The 27,956-nt window shown below is 41.2% G+C and overlaps 2 protein-coding genes across 8 annotated transcripts in view; one reads left to right on the top strand and one right to left on the bottom strand.

Moving 5' to 3' along the window:
* TTPAL (alpha tocopherol transfer protein like) overlaps positions 1 to 4,505 on the top strand; it is a 38,514-nt gene extending 34,009 nt beyond the window's left edge. For all 6 annotated transcript variants that reach the window (XM_077873286.1, XM_077873287.1, XM_077873283.1 and 3 more), the window contains one exon: positions 200 to 4,505. In XM_077873286.1, coding sequence (XP_077729412.1) covers positions 200 to 478 — 279 coding nt within the window. In that variant the 3' untranslated portion in view covers positions 479 to 4,505. The remainder of the gene's footprint in view (positions 1 to 199) is intronic.
* On the bottom strand, positions 3,311 to 27,751 carry SERINC3 (serine incorporator 3). 2 transcript variants are annotated; one of them, XM_077873275.1, is made up of 11 exons: positions 27,589 to 27,739; positions 26,925 to 27,167; positions 22,716 to 22,877; positions 21,910 to 22,103; positions 20,491 to 20,570; positions 19,653 to 19,790; positions 16,454 to 16,623; positions 15,555 to 15,645; positions 14,532 to 14,712; positions 10,291 to 10,518; positions 3,311 to 9,682 (listed from the first exon to the last, which is right to left on the bottom strand). In XM_077873275.1, the coding sequence occupies exons 2-11, from the start codon at positions 26,925 to 26,927 to the stop codon at positions 9,544 to 9,546; spliced, it is 1,386 nt and encodes a 461-aa protein (XP_077729401.1). In that variant the 5' UTR covers positions 26,928 to 27,167; positions 27,589 to 27,739; the 3' UTR covers positions 3,311 to 9,543. The 2 variants fall into 2 exon arrangements, with proteins under 2 accessions (XP_077729401.1, XP_077729400.1); XM_077873274.1 differs by lacking the exon at positions 26,925 to 27,167 and having other exon boundaries at positions 27,589 to 27,751.
* Positions 27,752 to 27,956: the final 205 nt, after the last annotated feature.

The raw sequence follows: 27,956 nt of genomic DNA on the forward strand, positions 1-27,956 counted from the left end.
GCATCTGGCTGTATTCTGAAAGCACCAGCCAATAGCTCGGGAAGGGAATTAAGGATCCTCAAGGTCTTCGAGGAACTGGAAGGGTCAGGTTGCCATCAGCTGCTCCTTCATTCATTCAGCAGGTGTTTGAGCACTTGCCTGCCTTGCAGGTTACTGATCCTGATTAACCTGAGGACACGTGTTTCCATTTCCCCTTCAGTTTTTCCTCCATGGGTCTGACCTGAACTCTCTCCACACAAACCTTCCAAGAAGCATTCTCCCCAAGGAGTATGGTGGCACGGCTGGAGAGCTGGACATCACTGCCTGGAATGCCGTGCTCCTGGCCTCAGAGGAGGACTTTGTGAGGGAGTTCTGCCCACCTGTCTCCGTCTGCGACAGCATCCTGGGCCAGGCCCTGCCGACGGAGGGGCTAGCCTCAGATGCGCAGTGTGACGATTCCCTACGGGCCGTGAAATCACAGCTGTACTCCTGCTACTAACCAGTCCCCTGTGAGTGCCACCATCTTTAAATCCTTTCCTTTTCCTCTGGAGAGGCGCAAGGAGAATCTGAGGTGCCCGTGAGTCAGTCTTGCTCCTTGTAATTAAATTGCAGCCTGTACAGCTCTGAAGGTGAGCCATGGAGTAAGGCCTTGGTTATTGGAATTAATCCATGGAAGACATGGAAAATGGTCCCAGTGATTCTCAAACGTTTGGAATCTCAGTTGGCAACCATCAATCTGGAAGCTATGTCTGGTTCTTAGAGATCTTGGAACAAGAAAAATCAGGACCAAAGTCACTTTTGTCCCACATTCCAGAAGAAAAGCACCTGACTGGCCAGTCAGCACACTCCTAAGAAAGAACCTGGCCGAGTCTCCAAGGTGGCCACAGAGGAGACTTCTGGAGTTTGTGTCTTTCACCTGATTACCAACTACAGACTTCTGTTGCTCATCAGGAAATTTCTAGTTTGAGGACCAGGCCCCAGCTGCCATCACTGGGTTTGGAAAGCACCTTAATTGAATCATGGGAGCATCAGGACATAAGTAGCACTTCCTTATCAAATTTGGGAGCCAGAGACTTCAAAGCACTTCTAAGATTCATTGGTTGACTCTTGCAATAGAAACTGAAGTTTTCCCAAACCCATAAAGCCTTAGCCCTGATTCTCAATAAAATTATAAAGGATCCTAGAGGTATGTGATTTTACTCAACCTAAAACACCACATGCCAGGCCTGAGTAGCTAAAAGAATTCTGGCCCAAGAATGAAGAGACCAGTACTCCAGCTCCAGAAGTGTGACTGTGGATAAGACCTGGGCCTCTGTGGGCCTCTCCTTTCTCATCTGTAAAATGAAGCTGGATGAAATGATGCCAGGGGCTTTGGCTGCTGATGTTTGAGAATTTGGTTTAGTTACTAAATGCCAGACATTGGTGTTCTGCCCAGAAGAATGGCTCTCTAGAGGCAAGTGTGATCCTACTTTTTTTGTGGTACATCTGGGCCTTTCCAAGAGGCACATGTCACCATCTGGCCTACCTTTAAAAAGGAAAGTAGTATCTATATTCTTGGGACCTGCTGATAACCAACTTCCTTTTTATAGGGAGGGTTGAACTGGACAATGGCAGGTGAGATGACCAGGGTTCATGTGAATTCCTTCTATCCCTGAGGCTCTGGTGGGACACTGGAAACCCAACAGTGGGGAATGGCTAAATTACTTGGGATTCTTAAATTTTGGTCTCTAGAAACAAATGCAAGAGTTATTGCTGGATCACTTCTGGGACCCTAGTCCTCCCAGACATGCTTGTTTCTCTCTCTGATGTGGGTGGACAGACTTTAGCCAGCAAGTCCGAACGTTAGTTCTGCGTTTCAGCACTTTAGACTCTTCCTGTCAAAACGTTAGCCTTAGCCCAAGCATCTAACTAGGTGGTTCATCTGGTGGCATTTGACCTATTTCCTTTCGTATTCATTCCTTGAAAATTACAGTGATAAAAAGCAACAAGTACAGTGTGTTGTGTAAGTACGTTCTCCGTGCATTTATGAGACCACCAGGCAAGGGAACAAAAAACAGCTCAGTTAGGAAGAGGGTGGTGCTCTGAAATGCAAAGGCCAGTCTATTGTTAATAAGCTCTGCATCTTCATAGTACTGTTTCAAATATCTGGAGAAGTTGGTGGTGGAAACGATTCACCTCATTAGTGCCAATTCCAGGGAAGGCTCTTCACCATAGATACTAACCCTGGATCCCCTCTAGGGACCTGGCAGAGCTGGAAGTGCCAACACGCAGACCCCTGGCAGCCTCCAGGTCCATCTGCCAATGACAGCGTGACCAGCAAGGCTGGAAAGATCTAAATAGCACAAGTAGGACAGCTATAGTAGAAGGTTCAGAACCCAACTGCTTGGATGTGGGAACTGGTTAGAAGCATTCTTAGGCCTCAAAGAGAAAACAGGTTGAAAAACAACCACTGCTGCCAAGCTAGATGGAGGGAGGCATGAACTGTTCAGCCCCACAGACTTTCCCCAGTTTACACTCTGCACTGCATTCCTGGCTGGTTTTGCCTGTGTCTGTTGGACTTTAAAGCTTATGTGTGTTTAAGCTCACGGAGACAAGCATCTCCCAAGACCAGGATATTGCCCACTTCCTAGGACTTTCCAGTTGGCCCAAGGAGCCGATGCATTCAGCTTCTGAAAGGAGTCAGAGCCAAGATGTGTCTGCCTTCTGTAGCCACTGTGCTTTATTTTGGTTCCAAAGAGATATCAAATAGTTCTGACGCCTCAGGAGGTTTGAATCAAGGTGTGAAAGCAGGACCTCCCTGGGTGAAAATCAAGGCCATTTCTGTGTGGCTTCACCGGATCTCTGTACAGTCACCGCCGCAGGGTGGGGGAATGACCAAAGGAGCACACAGTGAGCCTCAGTAGTGGGGGTACAGTGACGGGGCAAACAAGTGAACATTAGGAGAACTGGGAAGGTCTTCCTGCAGGGGAAAGTTCTGGCCCATTTCACAAAAATCTAAAAAGTAACTTCCTTAAATTCAGGGTACTGTGGTATAGGAAAGGGAAAGGGATAGTATCCAGGGGACCTGAGTTCTGGCTTTACACTGCTATGTGACCTTGGATGAGCCACTGAACCCCCCCTGAATCGCATGATAAAAGGGTCTCTGCTCTGAGTTCTGAACCCTGTATTTTAGGCATCATTTGGCTTCCTTGCCACAGGGACATTGTACTCTACCATTTAGAGGCCTTCTTCCTTCCCCCACCCCCAATCTGGATTATTTTACAGAAAATGTAAGTCTGAATTGACATCCGAAGCTCCCAAATGAAATCTGTAAGCTTAGGTAATATGGGGATTTTCTTCCTCCTCTGCTCTTTACACAGAATCTGGAAAATTGTGCCTCTTCCTGGAATTCTACTCTTCCTTCACAGAGGAGAGGCTGGGAGAAGCGTACAGAAGCACCTATGCAACTCTTGCATCCTCTCTGGAGTTTATGTGCTTTTTGGCAGAAGTGGCTCTAGCTTCCCCATACTTCATCTTGCTTTCACAAGGAGCCACTTGTCCTTAGAGGTTTACAAACACTTCAGCTTGTAAGATACATGTTTGCCAGAAAGGACAAGAAGAGGTATTTTCCCAGAATTCCTGAGAGTCTTTCTGAATTCTCCCAGAGTGGGCAGTTTCTCTTAAATGCCACCAGATTGTCAGATCAGTTGTGGGATTACTTTCCCATTTGGGTAGGCAAAAGCTGTGGCACAGTGGTGGTGGTATTATAATAATTAATTTTCAGGTTTTCAGTTTTTTAAGGTTTTTCCTTTGAAGCCTCTTTCATTTGGGAAGTGAAGTGTTAGCTTAGGTCATGATGCAAGTGTGGCTGTTCTGTGGCATGAGATAATGTGCATAAACCAAACAGAAACATCTCAACTGTTCAGGAAAGAGGGCTGTCTGGTGAGGTCTCTCAGTATTGGGATCTGTTAATTCTGTAAATCTAAAGTAAATTCTTTTTTGCTCTCCTGACTCAGTATTGGTTTGCTTGAAACGCAAGTGACAGGCATTGTCAGAGTCAAATATTCCTCCTTATAAGACTTGCTCCACTGGAAGGCCCAGTGTGACTCGTGGATGGAGAAGCTAGTGATGAATCTGTTTGCCAACTGGCTGCTCGTCCTTGGTCTCACTGGGCAGCACGTTAAGCTGGGGAGAAAGCTGCCATTGGGGTTCTTGTGGATATGCCTCCACGTCTTGGCACATCAGGTGGTAACCTGTTACGGGTGGAATGCTTAAAGCCTCTGATCCTCCTCTGACAGGGTAGGAGGTAGGCTAATGTTCTGACCGGATTGGTTCCTCATTTCAGCCACTGGTCACATTCCTCACTTCAAACTGAAATTCAGTTTAGCTTTGAGTAGACCGACAAGTGGTGGTGGATTCATCTACTTCAGTGTTTGTTTTGACCAAAAGTTTATTTTTCTAGTGCATTTTCTACGTCAAAGTGGTGAAAACATGTAATTTTAGTATGCATGACTGGGTCTTAAACAATAAAAATTCCTGTAAGGTTATGTGTGGAGCTCTTTTGTGACAATGACAGCTTGGATAAAGGTACTGAAGTTTTATTATTTGTGGTACATCATGGCCTGTGCAGAGCCTCCCTCCAGGTCCGGGAGAGATTCGCAACACCGTGTACCTATAGATTTGGGGCTGGCTACCTCTGAAGATCGTGTGCAATTAGAAGATACCAGTGTGTACAAAGAATGGCACTTGATGTACACAGTGGTAGAGATGATATGCAAATTTTTCAGTTCTTAAGGCCCAGCTGTACATTCTGGACTGGCCTCGAATTCCTGAGTGCTTGTATGGGCTGGGCACCCACTACATTAAGTGCTTCACATAGATAACCTCATTTAATCTTTAAGCACACTTAAGTAATATTACTACCCCTGTGGGACAAATGAGGCTCAGAGAAGTTAAGCAGCTTGCCCAAGGACACACAGCTAGTCAAACAGTAGAGTTGGGCTTCAAAGCCAGGTAGCTGACTAAAGCTGCTCTCCTGATGGTTAGAGCCAGGTTGTGTTTGCCTTTTACTGTCGTTCACTCTGGGACAGAACACAGAAGAAAGGAAAGGCGGTTCCAGATTGTCTTCTGGCTTCTTGTAAAATATAAAGCGGAGGTTCTTAACCTCTGGGACCCAGGCTATACCTCAGGCTTTATTCTGGAAGCACTTAGAAGTAAACTCAGACTCCTTTGAGGGATTACTAGGTGTTGATCAACTCTGGTCCCATGCATCTTTGGCTTTTCTCTACCTGCTCCCTTTTGGTTTCGATGCAGGAGCATGAAATCTGCCCCAAAGGAGACAAGGTAGGCCCCGCCATGGGCGTGGTGTGCTGGTGATGGGTCAGCTGGGAAATAGTCTTGTGTAGGATGTCTGTACACTTACCAATGACCTCCCATGATGCAACAGGTAAATTCTTATACTGCAGCACACCAGCTCTTCAGGTGAACCCTCCTAAGGAAGCTGTGGCTCTAAACTCAGTACATTTCTCACATCTGGAAAAAAATGGACTAAAGGCTCCAACCAGTGCAGTCAAGTTACAAGGATCAGCAGGTGCTTTTTACAAACTGGGAGTTACTTCCCATGTTAGGAGTCCACGCTTTCTGGTTTGTTGTCTAAGATAACTCTCCCTGTTTTCCCCAAAGCTCACTCCTCACAGAGCATGGATGTGGCCCCACCTAGAATGATGCAGCAAATGTGTCCTGCTACCGCATTTAAAGCTGGTGAGGAAGAAAATCCTTTAGGGTTGCCACTTTTCTGGAAACAAATTGTTTTAACCAAATGTTTACCTGATAAGGTGGCCAGCCATCAGAGATACAGTGACCTAGTCAGATGCTGGTTACTGCCTTCAGGGGATTACTGATCTTCCCTTTTTGGTGGTGGGTAGTTTGACAGCCAGGTGAGTCCTCTACACGTCTCTAAGCAGTCTCTGGTTATCTTGGTGCCTACAACCTTATGCTAAGAGACAGTAGGGTCTAACTGAAAAAAGAACTCAAAGCCTAGTTTCTATCTATGTTTTGCCTCTTAGTAATAACTACGGGCAAGTCCCTCCTTCTCAGCCTCAGCCTGATCTGTCAAAGAGGGAGAAGAATCACCACCTTCCAGGGGCGTGGACAGTGTCTATTCACAGCTGGGCATGTGCACTGTCTCATGGTAGCTATTCTTCACCTGAGGAGATGGCTGTGTGCAGCTTGCACCACTCAGCAGGAATTAGGACACCACTCAGAAGGCTGCCTAGTTTGGGCTCCTAGGTAACAGGGTGGATAGAACTACACGAAAGAAGAAAACAATGAGCAGCTCTCGGTAAGATAAGCCTGGTACCCACCATCAATCTGCAGAGCTCAAGGGCACAAGTCATGTTACCAGATACTCTCGCTTGATTATGTAAAAAGAAATGGGACTTGTAATGGACAAAACCATGTGCTGGTGGTTTAAGTGAGGCCTGAGCTCTGGCTTGGTCCAGAACACCAAAGCAGCAATAACCAGGCCCGTGGCCACTCTCTGGCAGGTAAGGGAAACTTTTATTTCCCAACCAAGTACCTTGCAAGACCAATCTAGAGAGTAAACATCCAGCAGGGGCCACATGGGCCTACAAGCCTCCTCCCAGCTCGAACCCAGGAAAAGTGGCAGCCACGGCTGTTGCCTCTGAGGAATTCCTGACCTCAAAGCCAGGGCCATCACTCTGCAATCCTGAGGGACAGATGGGCCTGCTCATGGTGATGACACACCAGGTGACTTATCTGGAATGAGATGACATGACCATGAGGTCTGATAAGTCCAAATACTCTCCTGATTTTAAGTATGATTCTGGGCTTACTCGACCTGCTGATGTTATTTACGCTTGTGTATACCTCAGCACACTTGCTAGTACGGTTCCCTTGAGTCTTGAGTGATCCTGGGTTTCCTACCACCAAGCCAGCTTAACTTACAGTCAAGCAAACAGGGATACTGCTCCCTAATTTTCAAATCTGTTCTTTCAAATTAATATCAAAGTTATGAGAAAAAAATAAAAGCTTTATTGGACGGTGTTACACTTATTTTACAGTTTAGTATTGCTTTATTTTGCATTACATAAGGTAGGGGATGGCACACCCTCATGTTTCTGAAGTTTAGGACCTTTAAAGGTCTTAATCTGGCTACCCCTGCTATTAAGGAAAGTAGGGTGGCTGCCTTACACTGGCAAAGTAAGAGGCTAAACCTCCCCTATTTGCCCCTCCACCTCCCTTACAACTTTACCTCTGTACCCTGACATAAAGCACTGTTTTAAAACATGGTGGTTCCAACGACTCCTATCAAGCCCTGCTTCTCCCCCCTCCCTCCATCCCAACTGAAATTGTCCCCTGTGTCCCATCTGTTTCATTTTGTAAGAACACCTCAAATCTAGCCTCCGTCAGACTGTGGCTGAACATCTCTGACCTATGAATACTGTCTAGTCTCATTTTAGCCCATAGTGAGATTAGCAGCTACCTCCAGTGTTTAAATGGGTTCATAAGCATTTTGCAAAGCAACTTTACTCTGTAAACAAGAACATGGACTAGGTACTAGCTTTTATTTAAACAAGGAAAACACTAAGGCTCAGACAGGTGGTCACACCGTCATTCGCCCAAAGTAAGTCATAAAGCATACTATGTACTCAATAAATATTAGCCCACCAGTCTTGACGGAAACGGCAAAGCTGGATACAAACCCCGTGTGACTTCCAAGCCTATGTTCTTAGCCATTCTTAAGGGATGAACTCCATTCTTCTGGCACAATGTTTCTCTTCCTGTCTCACCATATAAGCAGAACCTCCATCAACTCAGGTAATTAAACCAGCATCATTCAGGAACCTGCCTCTTCCTGATAGCTAATCAATTTCCAGTTTTTAAATTTTAATTACTACGTAGCTCTCAGCTGTCAATTCCCCCCCATCCTCATTTTCACTTCTCTGTTTGAAATGGTATATGGCCCACCCCCAGTCTCCTTTCTAGATGCCCTCTCTACCGGTCAGTGGCAGTGACTGAAGACCGTCTGTTCATGTCACTATGCACACGCTCCCCACTGCTCTCAACATTAATGTTCAAACTTCAGTGTGGTTTACAAATCCCTTCATGACCTAGTCCCTGCCCTCTTCTCCCCATGCCAGCTTTCCTGAACAAGTTTTCATCTCCCTTCTTGAACATGCGGTTTTGCCACCCTACTTCCCCATCTCTCTCTCTCTCGGCTAACTCCTATTAAGTAAGTCCTAGCCCTCAATTCCACATTTTCCAGGGAGCCTACCAGGACAATCCCCAATTCGTGACCCCAGGCAACTCTCCTTTGAGTTCTCTGCAATTCTTCAATCACAGCAGTCATCACACCATGTTGCACAACTGTCAGCTCATTTTTACCCTCTAAACCAGAAGTCCAGGATGGCAGAACTGGTGTCTCTTATGTTTAAAGCTGGATCCCCGAACCTGAGAGAGATTCAGTAAATGATTGTTGGAAGAACTGTTCTATTCTACCTCCTTGTGTGCTACCTCTCCTGAAGAAGTTTCCTGATAGCACCTGCTTTTTCTCTCATTGGCACCAAGTGTCTTGCCCAAGGAAGATATTATTAGTACAATTTTTGGATGAGTTCAAGACTACTTACTAGCCAGACCTCAAATTTTAGAAGAGATAGGTGCACTCTGCTCGAGCTTGATAAACCTGACTGCCCATGTAGGTCTAAAAATTACAGGATGGCTGTTAACTCATAAAAGCTGTAAAAGAACGGGCCTTAAAAGCTGAAGTCTCTATTTTAATCAAATACCTTTATAGTGCAAATATAATAAATTCACATGCATTTTACTTTTACATACTCATAACAAGGTAATTACATAGGCTGAAGTCACACTGTTTTCCCAAGTGAATCTTCATTATAACCAAACCTACAGAGCGCTTATGGAAACAAACTTCTGGCAAAGCTGGAACTGCACAACATCACTGCTGTAGTGTAGAACATTAAGTGGACAAACTCAAGCTGTAGAAGCAGTAGCCAAATCAGCCACCCTGCTCTTCTGGGGAAGGACCCATATGCACACACCCTTTCCCCCAAGTACTATGATGCTACACCTGGTAGGGGATTAAGGACTGAACACAGTGCTTCCATCACACGAAGATTTTCACAAAGGAAACCCATCACAGAAATGGTGGGGTTTTTTTTTTTGTTTTGTTTTGTTTTTGTTTGCTTTTTAAGGATACTGCAATAGAAATATATTAACAATTGGCCTCAAATATCCAACATTTTCTTACACTTTAAATCAAAGTTGTAGGATCCTACAGGTCAATAAAGAACTCTCTTCACAGCACAGCTGTAATTCACTTTAAAACGCAAAATGTTCCCTTTGCACTATATCCTTACAAATAAACATAATATACATATAAATGAAAAGTTCAGATCCTGCATCAAGCATTACTTAATTTTGCCCTCTGATATAAACCTGGATATAGTCAAATTGGCAAAGTGTTCACTTAATATTTTAGTTGAAGCAAAAGTAAAGTAGATAATGGGCTTTCAGCAAAGCAGACCTTTATGAATTCTCAGAGGTTCAGTTGAAGTCACGATTGGTGAGGACAAGTGGAGCCACAAGGGTCCAGACATAGAGGAGGAGGCAGACCCAGCTAGAGCTGATCTTGACCCACACAGCTGGCCACTTGCTGGTCATGCTCTGGAACTCTGCGTCAGGGCTAAGAAAACAAAGAGTCAGGTAAAGAACTGGTTATCTGCACCCAGCCCCCTGAGCCAAAGCCAAGAAAACTGGCTGACATTACACTCTAGTAAGGCTCTAGAAGGAACTTGTGAAAGCTGCTATTATTAGAGGCAGGGGACTCTGTTTCTCAAATAACTCTTATCTTGTCAGCATGAAGAACTGACTACTGCGCTCACTGGGCAAAGTTCTTCAGGAACACCTACCTGTTCTAGATATTGGGAAAGTCTAGATTGAAATGGCATCCCTGAAACTTTCCGTATCGCATCATCACTTTGATCAGAATACTCTATATGGCCATCTCAAGACACAGAGGAAAATTAGTGAAGATGGATCAGACTGCTTTATGATTTTCTCTCTTAAGTAACTCAAGTCTGGAAGAACCCTCCATGGTTTGTACTGTAAGAATTCCAACTGGATTTTAAATCCAAGCGGAGAAAAAGTCAAAAGTATTTCAGAAAAGAGCACTGAACACAATTTCATTACATAGTTAAGAGAAGGGGATTCTGAGGTTAAGCATTGGATAGATTTTATAGACAGCCCAAGGGGGCCAAGTCGTCTTCCATCTGATTTGTCCGTGCCTCCTACCTGTACCAGCTGGTTAGGGTCATCATGATGTACAAAGAAGCCAAGGAAAGCATGAAGTGGAATAAGAAGTAGCTGTACTGCACTCCTTCTTTCTCATTGTCCACAGCCCGCCGAGGCTGTCCATCCTCTTCATCACTGCCACCATTGGCAGCTGTATCACGGAGGATCACGCTGTCACTTCCTGACAAGGTCAGCTTACTTACTTGGCTATTGTTGGAAGTGCGGATGCTGGAAGGTGATCCAAAAGAAGACAAATCAGAAAAGAGGAATGAATTGATGAGATGAATTGCTGCCTTTGGCCTATATACATGAAGTTTATTTGTTTTTCTTTTCCTTTTTATAAATTTATTTTTTATTGGTGTTCAATTTGCCAACCTATAGAATAACACCCAGTGCTCATCCCGTCAAGTGCCCACCTCAGTGCCCGTCACCCAGTCACCCCCACCCCCCGCCCACCTCCCCTTCCACCACCCCTAGTTTGTTTCCCAGAGTTAGGAGACTTTCATGTTCTGTCTCCCTTTCTGATATTTCCCACTCATTTTTTCTCCTTTCCGCTTTATTCCCTTTCACTATTTTTTGATATTCCCCAAATGAATGAGACCATAAAATGTTTGTCCTTCTCTGGTTGACTTATTTCACTCAGCATAATACCCTCCAGTTCCATCCACGTCGAAGCAAATGGTGGGTATTTGACGTTTCTAATGGCTGAGTAATATTCCATTGTAAACATAAACCACATCTTCTTTATCCATTCATCTTTCGATGGACACCGAGGGTCCTCATGAAGGTTATTTCTGAACTGCCCCTATGTGGGAACTGAAGGCCTTCTGAAGGGCTCTCCTTAAAAGTTCTCAACTGCTGCCTGTCATCACAAGACAGAGAGCACTCTCATTGGTTACCACTTAAAGTTTAACTGCTTAGGAGTTTCATTAGGTTTTCAATGTCTGCGTCCATGACTCCACAAGTGCCTCTTCCATGCTTAGAATGTACCACCTACCAACATTCTCCCAGCTATACTCATTCAATTCTCTATGTGCCATGTCTTCTAGAAAGCCTTCCCTGACAGCAAGTCATCATGAGGCTGGGTTAAAGTCCTACAACTCCTTATGCTTCCCTCTGCCATAGCACTTACCATTCCTGTCTTTCTTCCTAGTCCTAAAACTCCTCAACAATAATGACCGTAGTCATCTATGCATTTCCAGCACACGGCAGATGCTCACTGCAAGCTTATTAAATGACTGAATAAAAAAGTACACACAACTAAAGGACAAGAACCACATGATCATCTCAACAGACACACAAAAAGCAACCTGACCAAAATCTAATACCCTTTCCTGATAAAAAACACTCAACTTAGGAATAGAGGAGAAATTCTTCAAACTTATAAAGGGGCGTCTATGAACAACCCAGAGCTGATATCATACTTAATAGTACAAGACTAAAAGATTTTCCCCTGAGATCAGGAACAAGACAAGTAGTCCACTGTCACCATTTCTATTTACTGTACTGGAGGTTCAAGCCAGAGCAATTAGGAAACGAAAAGATAAAAGGCACTTAGATTGGAAAAGAAGTAAAATGATCTCTATTTGCAGGTGACTTGACCTTGTACATGGAAGATCTTAAGGAATATACACACTATTAGAATCAATAAATGATCTTGCAGAATACAAAATCAATATATGAAAATTCTATGTCTATACAGTAACAATGAAAAACCTAAAACATATATTAAGAAAACTATCTCACTTTTGGGCAGCCCAGGTGGCTCAGTGGTTTAGTGCCGCCTTCAGCCCAGGGTGTGATCCTGGAGACCTGGGATTGAGTCCTGCATCGGGCTCCCTGCATGGAGCCTGCTTCTCCCTCTGCCTATGTCTGTGCCTCTCTATGTCTCTCATGAATAAAATCTTAAAAACAAAAACACCATCTCACTTCTAATACTGTCAAAAATAACACTTAGAAACAAAACATGTTTAAGACTTGTACACTAAAAACCATAAACCACTGAAAAAAACTGAAGACCTAAATGAAACATCCCATGTTACAAACTAGAAGCCTTATTAACAGTGTTGAGATAGTAATACTCTCTAAGTTGATGAACAGATTCAATGTAATCCTTATCAAAATCTCAAACTGACAAGCTAAACCTAAAATTTACACAGAAATGCAAGGCCCTCTGAATAACCAAAACAATCTTGAAAAAGAACAAATCTGGACAAATTTGGAATAGGGTTGAGTCCAGAAATAAACCATTACATTTATGGTCAAATGATTTTTGACAAGGATGCCAGGTCAACTCAACACAGTAAAGAATAGTCTTTTCAACAAATGGTGCTGAGACAACTAGATAGCCACACACAGCAGAATGAAGGTGGACCCCTTACCACAAGCCATATACAAAAACAATAATAAGACAACCCAACTTAAAAATAGGCAAAAAATTTAAATACACATTTCTTCAAGATATACAAATGGCTAACCAGCACATGAAAAGAAGGTTCAACATCATTAGTCATTGGGAAAATGGAAATCAAGACCATAATGAAATGCCACTTCACATCCTCTAGAATGGCTACAATAAAAAAGACAATTACAATGTAATGATTAAAAAATTATCAAATTGGAAGTCTTGTACAGTGGGACTGTTAAGATGATGTAGTCACGTTGGAAAACACTGGCAGTTCTCAAAAAAGTAAACAAAGAGGTACCACATAGCCTAGCAATTCTACAACTAGGTATAGATAAAAGAGAACTGAAAATGTACATTCACACAAAAAACCTGTACACAAATATTCACAGCAGCATTATTCATTATAGTCCCATGGTGGAATCAACTCAAATAAACATCCATCAACTGATGACGGATTAACAAGATGTAGTATATATATCCACACAATGGAGTATCATTTCCAACAATTAAGTCCTATATAACATGGATGAAACTTGAAAACATCCTAAGTGAAATGAAAGCAGCCAGTCACCAAAGACCATATATTTCATGATTCCACATAAACGAAACATTCAAATAAACACATTTACAGAAACAAAAGGAGATTAGTTTCTGCCACTGCTGGAGCGATAAGGAATAGGGAAGTGACTGCTAATGACCATGAAGTTTCTTTTTGGTAAAATAAAATGTTCTAAAATGGACGGTAGTGATGGCTGCACGATCCTGAAAACACAGACTAAACTACTCAACTGTATACTTTAAAAGTGTGAATTCTATAGTATGGAAATTGTATCTCAAAAACAAAACAAAACACATTAGGCCAAAAGCAAAACAAACAAGTCACAGACAACTTAAAAACACGTAAGTATAGCTGTGTTCCAATACAACTTTACAAGAATAGACAGCCCAAGAGCTGTAGTTTGCCAACCCTTAAACAATCATTAAGAAAAAAAAAAAAAAATCTGCATATACTTGGAAAGTTGTCCAAATTATGACAAATTCATATTTGAGAATACTATATGTATTTATAATATGTCCCTAACTTATTTTTAAAAATTATTTTATCAAGTAATATAAATACAATGTTATATGTAACTACATATAAAATTAAAATTACATATAATTATAAGGAAATAAATAAATTGATAGATAAGTAGAAGCACAGGGGAAAAAGTATGAAGTAATATGTACCAAAATGTTAACCATGGAAGAGGTAAATTTGGAGGGAGGATACTTTCATTTCCCACTTTACCCTTATCTCACTTATGTTTTTAATTTGTATAAATATATTCTTGCCCATTTTTAGCTCATATTTTAAAACTACATGCTATTATATACAAAATATCAATAAAAAATGGGTAAGAGGATGAACGCAAAGTGCTAACACACATTATATCTGAGCTCTTGGATTAGAGATTTTAAAATCAGATGTATACAATTCTACAGTTTTAGAAATATTTTTTACAACAATCAGAAAATTAAGATTTTCTTACCAAAAGGGGAAACCAACCGATTTTCAGAGCCACTAACCTAGCAGATTTACGGTCAGGTGAAGACTTTATCTTCCTATCCAGGGAGAAGGTATCTCTATGTCAGTTTGGAAGAACTTATTTGATGAGAGAATTTATTAGGCTTTAAGAAATATATGTGGCTAGTAACTGAAGTTGAGGACTTCAATAAAGAAGAGTTAAGTTGTTTTTCTTACTTCTTCACACTGCTCTTTGAAAGCAAAATAGCTTCTTTGCTCTGCCATTAACCTTGATGAGATTCTTGTCCCAAGTACTTTTTAACTTACCTAGAATACAAAAGGCAGAGAACGAAGCCTGTCAGCCCAATAAAATTCTCTAGATCTATAAAATGCCCACCCTTTGAGGGTGGTGCAGAGGTAGGAACTATGGCAGTTGAATTTCCAGGAGCCAAGGTTGGTGCGGTCATATGCGTCACAATGGTCCAGAGGCCAGGGTTGCAGGAACGATCTGAAAGTGGAAGACTTTTTATTATCTTTAGTTAGAGATTCTCTTGTTCCAGGAAGGGATGTGAGGGATGTGCTCACACATCATTCAGTCATGATGTAAAACATGGGAATGCTAGACTTAAAAGAACCTGCAAACTCAGCAATTAGTTACCTACTTGTGTTGCAATCAGGGACTTAGTTTTAGAAAAAAAAGAAAAGATACAACAAAGCATTTGTCAAATTTCATAAATGTCTATCTTGACTTTACGGATTTTGACGTTTAACTGGCAAATCTTTTTGGGTCTGTTGTACAAAGGCTTTAAAGCACCGGGAGTTTTTCTGCTAGCTTTGTTTTTACAAGGTTATTAAAGAGGAGTACAATAGCAGTAAGTTGAGTCATCATTGAAGGGTCTGCTGTAACCATTTTCCTTTAAAACAAGTCCATAGAATGCACTATCTCAATACAGTACAATGCAGTAACTACAGAAGGAGGTTTCTACAGCCATTTCCTCTAGAGCCTGTAACACCACAGTGAAATTCAATTACAACAATGCTACAAAGGGCCAAAACAATGGTGCCTTGTCCAACTCTTGACTAGTTGACTTATTCCAGGGAAAAGCCTAGACTGTGTAAGGACTGCGGTCCTTTAGGCTGTCAGCTATGAACAGCTGCAGACAGACATGGAGAATAAAACTTGAAATATGAGTATCTGCATCATCATACAGTGAACACAGTCCATTTAAGTGAAGCTTTTTGTTTGTTCGCCTGTTTGGTATTTGCTTCACCTCTAGTTTTTGCACCTGCCAAAGGAGTCATTTCCTACTTTCTCTCCATCAAATGAATGTGCTATTGACATTCCCTTACCGGGTTCATTTGACATGGCTGACCAGGTGAGGTACATGGTGTAGAGGGTGATGAGAGAGGACTGCAGGAGACCAGACCGAGGCTGGTGTTCCTATGGAATCAAAAAGAAAACAATGCCACAGGAACTGCAAGGGCTGACTTTCTAAAACCCAGTGGAATTCCTGGGCCCCCCGTGAAATGTTATTAACTGAGAACCTTCTTATTCTATTTGACAGTTGAAAGAGAACAAATAACCTTTCAGTCTGAGTTGGCCTGAAAAAGAACCAAGAAAGAGGAACCGTGTACTATTGGTTCCCCAGGCATTTGATAGCTCTGGAATGCCTGTGTATTCCGCAGAGGCTTTGATTTTAGTCCCTTGGTGGCATAGAGACTAAGCTCAACGGCGGTGCTAACCAGCTAGGTGACCCATCATCTCTCTGGACCTTCAGTTTTCTCATTTTTGGAAGGAGAGGTGATGTGTACATCTCTTTTCCTATTTCTTATATAAAGCTCCATGAATTTTTTTAAGGTATGGTATTTAAATGATGAAACTTGCACACATGAGTTTTGTTTTTAACTATTAAAAGCAATGATTCTCTAGTTTAATCTCCCTAAAACAGCTTGGTTATTGATTCATAAAAATCATTCTCATGACATAAACTATTTTGTAAGAGCTATAAAATTCTCAGGTTACCTAGGTGTTTTCTTTTTTTTTAATACACTAGGGAAATTATTCACTTAATTATGATACAGGCACTCAATGGCACATTTTACAGTTATTAAATTAGAATTATGAAGAATTTATCATAATATGGGAAAATGTTTAAGTAGATAAACATAAACTCATATAAAGGTTACATTGGTTCAAGTTTAGCATTCATTAAAAATCTTTCATAGGAGGAAGGAGCATAAAACCATACCTGAATTTTTGGGTGGATGGATATAATAGACACCACAAAACAAAGGATCAAATTAATACTGATGAAGAACTTGTTCTCCGTGCAGCCATCTGGTTTGGTGTAGTACGTGTAGAGCAAGCCGACAAAGACGACAGACAGAATGTAGCAGATGCTTGTGACGGAGAGCAAAGCTGGAAAATGGGAAACCAACATGAATGCACGTGACTGTGGCAAACATTTCTAACAAAGAAGAATTCTCTTCTTCATATAAAAATAAAGACACGTTATTTTACTGTGATGGTGGTCTACATTTTACAGGGAAATTACAGAAGGGCCCAAGGTTGACGTTTCAGATCATGTTAGAGGTGGCTGGATTTACTTTATAGATCACCTACCTCAATTCCATGGGTTCAAATACCAGATATTTGATCATTCCAGCTAGAGTAAACTCTAACTGTATGCTACATAATGTGCATTATAAGCTTTTCTAGGAACTTGCAAACCTTGTGGGCCCTCAAATTGGCCAAGTTCTAGCAAGCTAAATGCCAGGGATGGAGTCAGCAGAAAACAACGGACAGGCATCTTTTATGAAATTTGTCCTCTGCAGCCACTGGCTACATAAACCCGCTTCCTGCCATGATGAAACTACATCATTGTGGGAAAGTGGCATATTTGCTATTTTCGAAAACCTAAAATAATATTCCTTTATGTTCACATAATCAAGTTAGCTATATAACTCTGAAAATTAGAAAACATAAAAAAATAACAGTATGCCCAGCCAACTATAGCAGTGGTGAGCTCAATTAACTTGTGCTTAATTCACAGCGTGGACTTATTTGAGAAAACCGGTTTCTATTAATAATCTCCATGGGTTTTGCATATTTAAAATTAAGCAATGTATATGATGTTACTATAAAATGATAATGTATGTTAAAGTACTAGCACAGTTCTTAATATTTTTCCATATGAATATGCAAGATGTATCTACTCTTTAGTTACTCCAAAATGACAAATCTATAACTCATTATTAAATTCTTTTAAAGTTGAGTAATTCAAATGAATTATAAAAATTCATTTTTTATAGTAAGTAAACAGAAGTAAATAGATAAAAAATTAATACATTTCTATCAGAAATGGGGAGGTGTTTTGGGATTTCCAACTCATTATGATAAAACAATTTTTTTTAAAAAAAGATTCTATTTATTTATTTGAGAGAGAGAGACAGCATGAGCAGGGGGAGGGTAAGAGGCAGAGGAAGATGGAGGGAGAACTGTACTCCATACTGAGTGTGGCACCTGATGTGGGGCTCTATCCCAGAACCCTGAGATCATGGCCTAAAGCAAAGTCAGATGCTTAACCAACTGAACCACCCAGGCACCCTAATAAAACAATTTCTTAAATCTCATGCTAAAATAAATAGTTATCAACAACTGAAGTGACCAACAAAATAGGGCAATGGTTAAATAAATTATGGTCTACCATGCCATGGAACACCATGGAACCATATACCATTAAGTAAGATGTATCTAAACTCACTGATATGTCAGAAGATACTCATCATATAGTTGGTGAGAAGAGCAAGTCATGGAGAATATATAATGTGAACCTATTTACATTTAAGTAACAGAAACATGTGTACATGTGCACAAATACATACAGATCCAGTAATCGTGGTCACATCTAGAGAGGAAAGTGGGTTGCAAGTGAGTGGAGATTGACATTTTTTTTTTTTTGGCATTTTTATTTTTTATTAAGTTCCATCATCTTTGTATTCGTTTTGGGGTTTTTTTTCTTTTTTTTGGTTTTGCTTTTGTTATTTAAAATGCAAGCTAGGAAAAAAAAATGCAAGCTAGGGGGCGCCTGGGTGGCTCAGCTGGTTAAGCGGCTGCCTTTGGGTCAGGTCGTGAGTTCAGCAGGAGTCCTGTTTTTCCCTCTGCCTCTCCCCCTGCTTATGTGCTCTACCTCAAATTAATAATATTTTTAAAAATTAATAAATAAATAAAAAGTAAGCTAGATAAATAAGATGAAAAGAAAACTGGGCAGTTTGATAATGTGTACTAAAACCCCTAATATATCCATACTCTTCCACTCTTCTACTTCTAGGAATTTTTTTTTTTTAAGATTTTTTATTTATTCATGAGAGAGAGAGAGAGAGAGAGACACAGAGAGGCAGAGACACAGGCAGTGAGAGAAACAGGCTCCATGCAGGGCGCCTGACATGGGACTCCATCCTGGATCTCCAGGATCACACCCTGGGCCGAAGGCAGGTGCTAAACCACTGAGCCACCCAGGGATCCCCTAGGAATTTATTCTAAGGAAAAAACCAAGTATGTGCTCAGAAATATATTATTAAGTATTTATTGTTACGCTGTAGTCACATAGTCACAGGCTATTTCTCTGAGTCAACTGTAAGCTATTCGAATGTATAATATATGTAAAAATTAATAAGATACAAATATACATCTTTTTCAGTGACTCTTCAGGTACATATGCAAGAAAGTAGACTGGAAGGATACAGAGTAATATGTTAACAGTGAGTATCAATTACTATAGATTTGCATTACAGGTAATCTGTTTTCTTCTGTAATTCCTGGTTTTTCATTCTTCACACAAGAGCAGCTGTTATGTTAATAATGGGTGGGGTGCAGAGGCTAGGGATCTCAACACTATTTTTTTAAATGGCTAGGTCGTTGCCCCTAATAAGTAGAGAACTCCAAAGTCCTTCCCCATTATTACAAGCTAGAAATCCTATTCCCACCCTAGAAATTTTAAGTGCCCTTTTTCCACCAGAAAGCTTTTACAAGGGATGTGGGCCATACTTTGAATAAAGCAGTAAAGACTGTTCACTTCTACCTGCCTGAGGGATGTGGGCAGGTGACCCCTATGTAAAACCTACCTGAGTCCCCTGTCCGTGGAAACAAGGAAATCAAAACCAGAACTGTATCACTAAATATACAGATGTTTTTCCTTATCTAAACACATCTAGTTACATTACAAATTTCAAAATAAATGAATTGAGAGCCAATGATTTCTATCACCTGTGCTTCCTCTTTCCAGTTATATGTATAATTCGGAATTGACTCAACTGGGAAACTAGTTTTTAAAAAGTCAGCTCTAATTTGGAAGTTTACACATTTAAATCAATGGAGATTTTTACTGTACATCCTGTTTAATATAGCATAATGCAATATGGCTCTTATAGGGGAGTTTAGATACTTACCGGCATACCAGCACCTTGGATTTCCTTCTTCCATTCGACTTACCCATGATTCATTCCAAGAGTGAGCAAAGTCTACCAACAGCACTAGCTGGATGAGGATGAACAAAAAGGCCCCAACCATGCCAACAATAAACCAGGCTACAAACCAAAAGAACAAAGTTATGCTTTACCACAAGAGTAACATTTCAGAATGTTACTATCCAATTTTAAAACGATTTCGATTCAAGAGAGAGGTGAGTAAAGACATATTCTGTCTCCAGCAGTATAAGATTATTCCAATTCCAAACTCAAAGGCTATTCTCTGAGAAGTGTTTTGCTGGGTTTCAGACCTTTTAAAACTTGTTCTGGCTGTGCCAAGGGCAGTCTGGGATCTGACATTCCAAATGGTATAATAAAAGCCTTTTACTTTAGAAGGAAAAAAAAAAAATCACAGTGGAAATCCACAGCTATTTGACAGTGTATCTCTCTCATGAATAAATAAAAAATTCTTACCTGATATTATGGTAAGAAAGCATATTAAGGTAGGGATAGTAGGACACATATGAGTACAGGTCCCCATGTTGACAAACTCTCAGATTAACTTAGTATTGCCAAGTGAGAAGGTAAGCGATTAAAATATTGGCAACATACGGTTCCAGAACAGCTGAGAAATGGGCTGAATACCTCCTGAGTTTAATCAATTAATTGCTACCTTAATGGTAGTACCAAGTCATATAATTGAACGCCACCTCATTTAATTGCCAGTTCTGCAAAACCAGTAATGAAAATGTAACTTCAACTCTTATCATTTGTAAAATTTGTATATATAGTATAATTAACTCTTAGCAGTGAGCCATACCTGTGGTGAAATGGCCCCCAGGGATGTAGAAAGAGCCAACCATGATACCAACAATGGCAGCAATTTTGAAGAACCAAAACCTATTAAAATACAAAAGTGCATTTATGAAATGTTAATTTTCATCCTTCCACTGAGAAAAGTGAATTCCTGAAATGCAAAAGACTCAGTAGCATTTCCAATATGATTTTCTGGGCTTATTTCTTCATTTGATATGAATCTGCTTCACTGAATTTTTCAGACAATTTCAGGACAAACATTAACCCAGAGAACAAATCATTGATAGACATAATAAGAGATAAACCTACAACTTAAGAATTTCCCTACATTTAGCAACTGAAGATAGAAATTTTTCTAGAAGTCTGGAGCATTCTACTAACAATGTTAGCTAAATATAAAGCAATTAACTATTAGATGTAGGGAAAAGTTATCACCTAATCCTTTCACATATAGGACATAAGTGCCTTGAGCCCACAGTCACACAATTCATCACTGGCAAAGCTAGGACCAAACGTGGCTTTTAGTCCATGATCTTTAAAGGCTTGTATGGCAAAGTGGAAGGAATCAGGCTTTGGAGCTAGACAGACCCAAGTTTTAATCCCAACCCCACTCTCACTGGCTCAGAGATCTCAGGCGCTTTATTTAATCTTTCTGAAATTCAGTTACTACATCTACAAAAATGAGATTAAAATACATATAAAGTGTATAAAACTTCCTTCAGTCTCCAAATAAGAATTATATGTCAAAGGAGAACGGAGGCGGGGGCAGTCAGGAATGGGAAACAACAGATTTATAAATCAGTGGCCCATATATAACTAGTTTATCTTTCTGTATGATGTTCAATAGATCAAGTCTATTTCTTTTATTTTTTATCTTTTTCATTTGTATCTTATACCAGTAAAAAGCATATGTGTTTGCATGTGCATACAGTTCCTAGCACAATCCTTAAACTGTTTCTTTTTTTTTTTTTTTAATTTTATTTATTTATGATAGTCACATAGAGAGAGAGAGAGAGAGGCAGAGACACAGGCAGAGGGAGAAGCAGGCTCCATGCACCGGGAGCCCGACGTGGGATTCGATCCCGGGTCTCCAGGATCGCGCCCTGGGCCAAAGGCAGGCACCAAACCGCTGTGCCACCCAGGGATCCCTTCCTTAAACTGTTTCACATGTGTTTGAAAAAATCTAGGAACTTGAAACAAAGGTATTGAAAAAAAGACAAAACTTTGCTCTTCCCCTCTATGCTACAGAACTCCAACTGAAAATGACACTGAAACAACTTCACATGTACAATAGGTCAGAAATATATGTGGGCCACTGATCCATATACTCTACTGCTTCCATGAGAATGGCAACATTAACTGCCCAAGGGGAGGATCCACACAATATAATATGGTAAGTAAATAATAAAATAAATTTACATACCCATTGTGTACTGCTGCTCTGGGATCTTTACTTGTTTTTACTTTTAACATGAGCAGAGAGAAGACAAAGAAAAAGATGGCCAAGGCAAAGTTGATCCTATATACAGCTTTATAACCAACAAGAACATCACAATCTTTATCCACCTTCCTATCAGCCATGTTGATTTTAAATCCCCCTTCACAGAATCCAGGAATCTGGAAAAAGCAATTTCAATGTTATGGGAATATCCACATTTAAACAAAGACTGTATCCTGTCATAAGAAGGCCTGAGTTTATAAAACTGACTACATCAACAACTGCAAGACTGTTTTGTGGGACTTTTCTCTTTGTCTTCCAATTCACTTACAATCTTATCCCCAAAGAGTAGAAACAATTTGCATTTCACAAATAAAAGTGTTCTCTTCTTTGCTCTTCTTGCTGATGAGGTTATCTCCCATTTTGACATGAATTTTCATGCTACAACCGTCTCTTTCCACAGGTGAAGGGCTATCCTAGGTTAAATGTTTAACTCTAAAACATATGTGGAAAGAATTTTTTTGTGCCACTCTTGTAATATCTTTCTTTCAAATGCTAGAGTAGAGCCTGAAGACGTTTATTCTGAGTACCCTGATTTCTGGAAAAGGACTAATACTTTTATATTCTATGTCCTGACCGTACCCAAAAGTAATTTAAAAACCCAACAATCACAATGAATTTGACTGAGTTTTATAACAGTAAAGAAATAAGGACGTTAATTACAACTACAATTATGCAAAATAGAAAATACAAATAACCAGTCCATTAAGGCAACCGTTACTTCTACTCACCTTCTTCAGCTGCGTTTCCATCCCTTCCGTCAACATGATACAGGACAAAGCAGCACCCAGGAAGAGAATGAAAGCATAGATGAGGCGAGTCACCGTGGAATTCTTGCTATTGGGACAGCAACTACACAGCAGACATGAGGCACCGCTGCAAAGGCAGGGAACCTGTAACAAGCACACCACAGCTATTTGAGACCTCTTTCAGTGGACTCCTTCATGTCATAAAGGTCACAGAGTAGAAGATGAGGCAAACCAGACTTTAACAGCTTTAACTGAAAGAGTTATGGCTGGGGGATCCCGGGGTGGCTCAGTGGTTTAGCGCCTGACTTCAGCCCGGGGCGTGATGTTGGAGTCCCGGGATTGAGTCCCACTTCGGGCTCCCTGCACGGAGCCTGCTTCTCCCTCTGCTTGTGTATCTGCCTCTCTCTCCCTGTGTCTATCATGAATAATTAAATAAAATCTTAAAAAAAAAAAAGTTATGGTTTGGAGGAAGTGGTTAAAAGCAGGGGTCCTGGGGCGCCTGAGTGGCTCAGTCAACTGAATATGTGACTCCTGATCTCGGCTCAGGTCTTCATCTCACAGTCATGAGTTTGAGCCCCATGCTGGGCTCTGTGCTGGGCATGGAGCCTAGTTAAGAAAAAAAAAAAAGCATGGGTTCTAGAGTCAATATTATTTGTTTCTAACTCAGCAAGTTACATAAGCTAAGCTTATTTCTCCATCTGCAACTGAATAACGGAATCTTCCTCCCTCAGACATTGCTCTATTAAGTACTCAACACATGCCTAAAACATATTAAGACAAACTAAGAGCCCAACAAATGTTACTTATACTCACACAGGATCCTACTTTATTTAAAAATAATATAAAAATCTAACTCCACTTGCTATTTAAGTAATCTTAGTTACCAAACTGGTATTATAGCATCAAGCACCATTACATGGAAACCCTTATACATAAAGATAACAAGAGCCATTTAGCTCAATTTAAAAATAACGTGGAGATTCCTCAAAAAAGTTAAACACAGGATCACCACTTGGCCCAGCAATTCCTCTCCTAAACATACACTTAAAAGAACTGAAATAGGTATTCAAACATAAGCTTGTACATGAATGTTCAAAGCAGCACTACTGACAGTTGCCAAAAGGCAGAAACAACCCAAATGTCCATTAATTGACAAATGGATACATAAAATGTGGTAAATCCATACAATGGAACATTATTCAATCACGAAAACGAATGAAGTACCGATACATGGTGCAACATGGGTGAACCTAAAAAACATCAGGCTAAGTGAAAGAAGCCAGATCTAAAATGTCACACATTGTATTTCATTTATATGAAATATACAGAGTAAGTAAATCCAAAGACAGAAAGCATTAGTAGTTTCCAAAGGTTAGAAAAGGAGGGACACAGGCTGGGGAGTGACTGCTTAATGGGAATCAGGTTTCTCTCTGGAGGGATGAATATGTTCTGGAACTACACAGATATGATGACAGCATAACACCGTGAATATACTAAATGCCACTGAACTATACACTTTAAAATGGTTAATTTTATGTTATGGAATTTTATCTCAATTGAAAAAAAAAGAATAACCTGGATCTCTGGTGAGCATTCTGGATGAAGGCATATTTGGAACCATTTTTACTTGTAATTGCAACAGCCATGGGAAAATGGGAAAATGATCACCCAGCTTCAGTCTCCAATTCTTAACTACAGTCTGGGCCAAAAGACCATATAGAGGTCAATAGCTGGCTGCAGACAGAAACAGAAGTTTTACAGCCAAAAACAATGACACTAATTGCTTCATGTTTATTTTATCTGCATTCTCACACTCTTGACTCTCTTTAGCTACTTATTTTCTGCCCTATTAAATAACCTCATAATAATTGCCTAGTGTTTGTTATGGGCTGAACTGTGTCCCCTTACCCCCACAAACTCATATATTGAAATCCTATTTCCCAGTACCTGAAAGTGTGACCTTATTCGGAAATAAAATCATTGCAGATGTAATTAGCTAAAATGATGTTATAGTGGAGAAGAGTGAGCACCTAATTAAACATGACTGGTATCATAAAAAGGAGAAATTTGGGCAGAAACATGAAGCACAGGGAAAACACCAAGTGAAGACAAAAGCAGAGATCTACGAGCCAAGGAATATTAAAGACTGCTAGCAAACCACCAGTAGCTGGGGAAGAAGCATGGAATAGATTCTCCTTCACCACTCTCAGGAGCCAACCCTGCTGACACCTTCAACTTGGGACTGCTAGCCTCCAGAAACTGAGACAAGTTTCTGTTGCTTAAACAACCCAGTTTGTGGTTTGGGTTTTTGTTTTTTTTTTTTATTTAGCCCTAGAAACCTTATACCCACTAACTTGTTTTTAAACATCATGAAAATATAAGTGCTTTTAAGAAGGGCCACCTACTGTTGTATCTCTTGTACCTTTAAAGTAGGCACTCAATCTGTATAACTGACCTACTACGTTAAGTCACTTCCCTATCTCAGTAAATGACAACTCTATTCTTCTGTTACTCAGGCCAAAAACCCTGGAGTCATCCTTGATGTTTTAGTTTTCCAAAACCCTCGTCCAATCTGTCAGCACATTAGCTTTATCCTCAAAATATATCCAGAATCTGGGGCACCTGGCTGGCTCAGTTGGTAGAGCAGGGACTCTTGATCTCAAGGTTGTGAGTTCAAGCCTCAGGTGGGTATGGAGCCTACTTAATTTTTAAATAAATAAATCAAATAAATAAATATATCCAGAATCTGACTACTTTCTTAGCATCCTTAGCTATCATGTTGGTCCAAGCCACTACTATCATCTTTCACCCGGATAAAATGCGATGGCTCCAATTTCACTGCAGTAGCCACCCGATCAGAACCCAGAGTTGGTATGAAGATTATTTTAAGATGAAGACACTTGAAATTCAACAGATATAGTGAAGAAAAGGTTCTTGGAGCTTTCCTCATCTGACTAAAAGCAGCAACCTCTGGGATAGAAGGCTGCCATAAATTCCCTCTTCAAGGGAGTTTTATGGCCATCAAGAAGGCAAAAGCCCTTTGCACCTACATAAACAAGTATTACCACAAACTTTCTCATCTCCTGTTTGTTCTCCTAAAAACCCATTTGTCTTTCCTAAAGAAATCTATTTGTTCTTCCTATAGAAGCTCTTTTCTTTTCCCCTATTAAGTAAGGTATACAATAAGCCCTAATTTCTAACCATCCCTTTGAGTTATTCATCACTGAACGATGAATAACATCCTGTGTGTGTGTTGCATGTGTACATAGTGCTTTTTTTCTCTCGCTAATCTTTCAGTACTTTAATTTGCAGGCCCCCAACCACCAACCCCATAGAGGATGCAAGCAAAGTTCTTCCTCCTCTACACTGGTTTACCCTTTCTTTTCCACATTCTGTTCTCCAACACAGGTCAGATCACATCATTTCTCTTTTCTACAACGGATCCGCATATCACTTGAGTTAAAGTCCTTAAATTGGCCTGTTAAGACCACACAGCAGGTATCCACATGATTTGGCTCGCTGCTACTTTTCCGACCTCATTTCCCATTATTCCTTCCCTCCCTCATTCCATTCTCTGGTACACTGCACTCCTTGCTATTCCTGCTGAACAAGAGATTAATAAAATAGAAAAGCAGTTTACAGATAGAAATGCTTCGATGGCATTAATTCAAATATTAGTTTTACATCAAAGGCAAAATGCGTTTCAGGTTATTAGGATGAGCAAGACATCTTTGTTTCAATTTACAAATTTACTCAGTTACCCTAACTATATATTTCTTCTAAATCTACTTTGCAAGTAGTCTGACCCACTACTAGGTTGTAAAATTCAATTTACCGGGATTTATTCTGTGATAGAAAAATTGTACAGCAGATGCTAAAGGTAAAAATGATCTCACAAAACTGGCGTATTAAGTAAACTATGTAAAATCTATTTTTTTTTTTTCAATTTCGGGTCAAGGTCAAAAAATTGGAAAGCCACTGCTCTCAAGGAACCTGTAAATGACCAAACGCCCTTTCGATTTGGGGCCAACAAGCTTCAAGAACGGAAAATACACTTTGTCCCTAAGAAGTGGTAGTGCAATGAGCTGAGATCGAGTCTTTGGTCAAGGAACATCAGCTGGGAAGTAATGAAACATATAAGTGATTTTAAAAAATCCTACTCCCCGGGAGGGAGTACGTGAGCAAACTCACCATATTCTCTTCCACAGATCCTAAAATTTCCTTGCAAAATATGGCGTTTACAGTCTACCGAGCGATTCCACCCATTTATTCACTCTATCCTCACAGCAGCTCTCAGGGCGATGAATGCTGGGGTGATTATCCCCATATTACGGGAAGGGCCACGGCCTTCTTCTGTTCCTTTGCACAACTGCAAACTGGCCTCGGTTAAAATCCCAGCTCCGCCACACACTCAGTAGCCCGGGGAAATCCGCGCTATGAGATAACGATATCCCGTAAGCCACCCCAAATTAAACGACGCCACTTGAAGAAGGCCCCGGGAGATGAAGCAGAGCGCCCTCGCCCCGGAACTCTCATTCCGCGGTCCGGGTTCCAGCGCCCGAGGAACCCAGAGGCCGGAAACCCCGCGGGGGCGGGGCAATCGAAATTGTAAACAATGACGGCCTGGCCTCCTACGTTCCCCCCACAAACCCGGAAGGCGAGCCGCCCGATCCCGACCCGGGGGCGGGGAGCAGCGGGCATCACGGATTTGGGTCTGCGCCCCCGGATACGCTCTGCAGCCCAGGGCCCGTCCCCACAAGCCCCCAGCCGAGGCCCGATCGGGTCAGAGCTTGGGACGCCCTATCGCCCTCCCCAAAACGACACGTCCCGCAGAGACACCAGACCCCGAACTCACCCAGCTGGCGAGAGAGAAGACGCCCAGCACAGCCCCCATGGTGACGCTGTTGATGCCAGCGGCCGCCCGGCAGGCTTCTAGCGCTGTGGTAACTGCCAGTCGAGGCGTCGCCTCAGAAACGCGGCGTTTTCTCAGGCCGGAAACGCGCGGGTGGCGTCATTGCGTGGCCCCGCCCACCGCCCTCGGCCGCTGCTGCCGAGAGAGCCTCTGTCATTGGTAGAGGGAGAAGGCGGGGCTAAATCAGCGTCGCGCAGAGGGAGAAGGTGGAGCCAAATCGACCCGGCGCTAAGAGGGAGGCGGAGCCAAACCGTCCCAGAGGGGAGGGAGGAGGCGGGGCTAATGTGGCCGGCTGGGGGAGGAGGCGGGGC

The sequence above is a fragment of the Canis aureus genome, chromosome 26 (assembly GCF_053574225.1).
Source record: "Canis aureus isolate CA01 chromosome 26, VMU_Caureus_v.1.0, whole genome shotgun sequence".
NCBI lineage: Eukaryota > Metazoa > Chordata > Mammalia > Carnivora > Canidae > Canis > Canis aureus.

Coding starts and splice junctions, on each gene's coding strand:
- SERINC3 (XM_077873274.1), bottom strand. CDS start 27,627: ATGGGGGCTGTGCTGGGCGTCTTCTCTCTCGCCAGCTGG. Junction 22,104..22,715: donor TGGAAACGCAGCTGAAGAAG/GTGAGTAGAAGT, acceptor TGCTTTTTCCAG/ATTCCTGGATTCTGTGAAGG. Junction 10,519..14,531: donor CTCTGCCTTTTGTATTCTAG/GTAAGTTAAAAA, acceptor ATCACCTTCCAG/CATCCGCACTTCCAACAATA.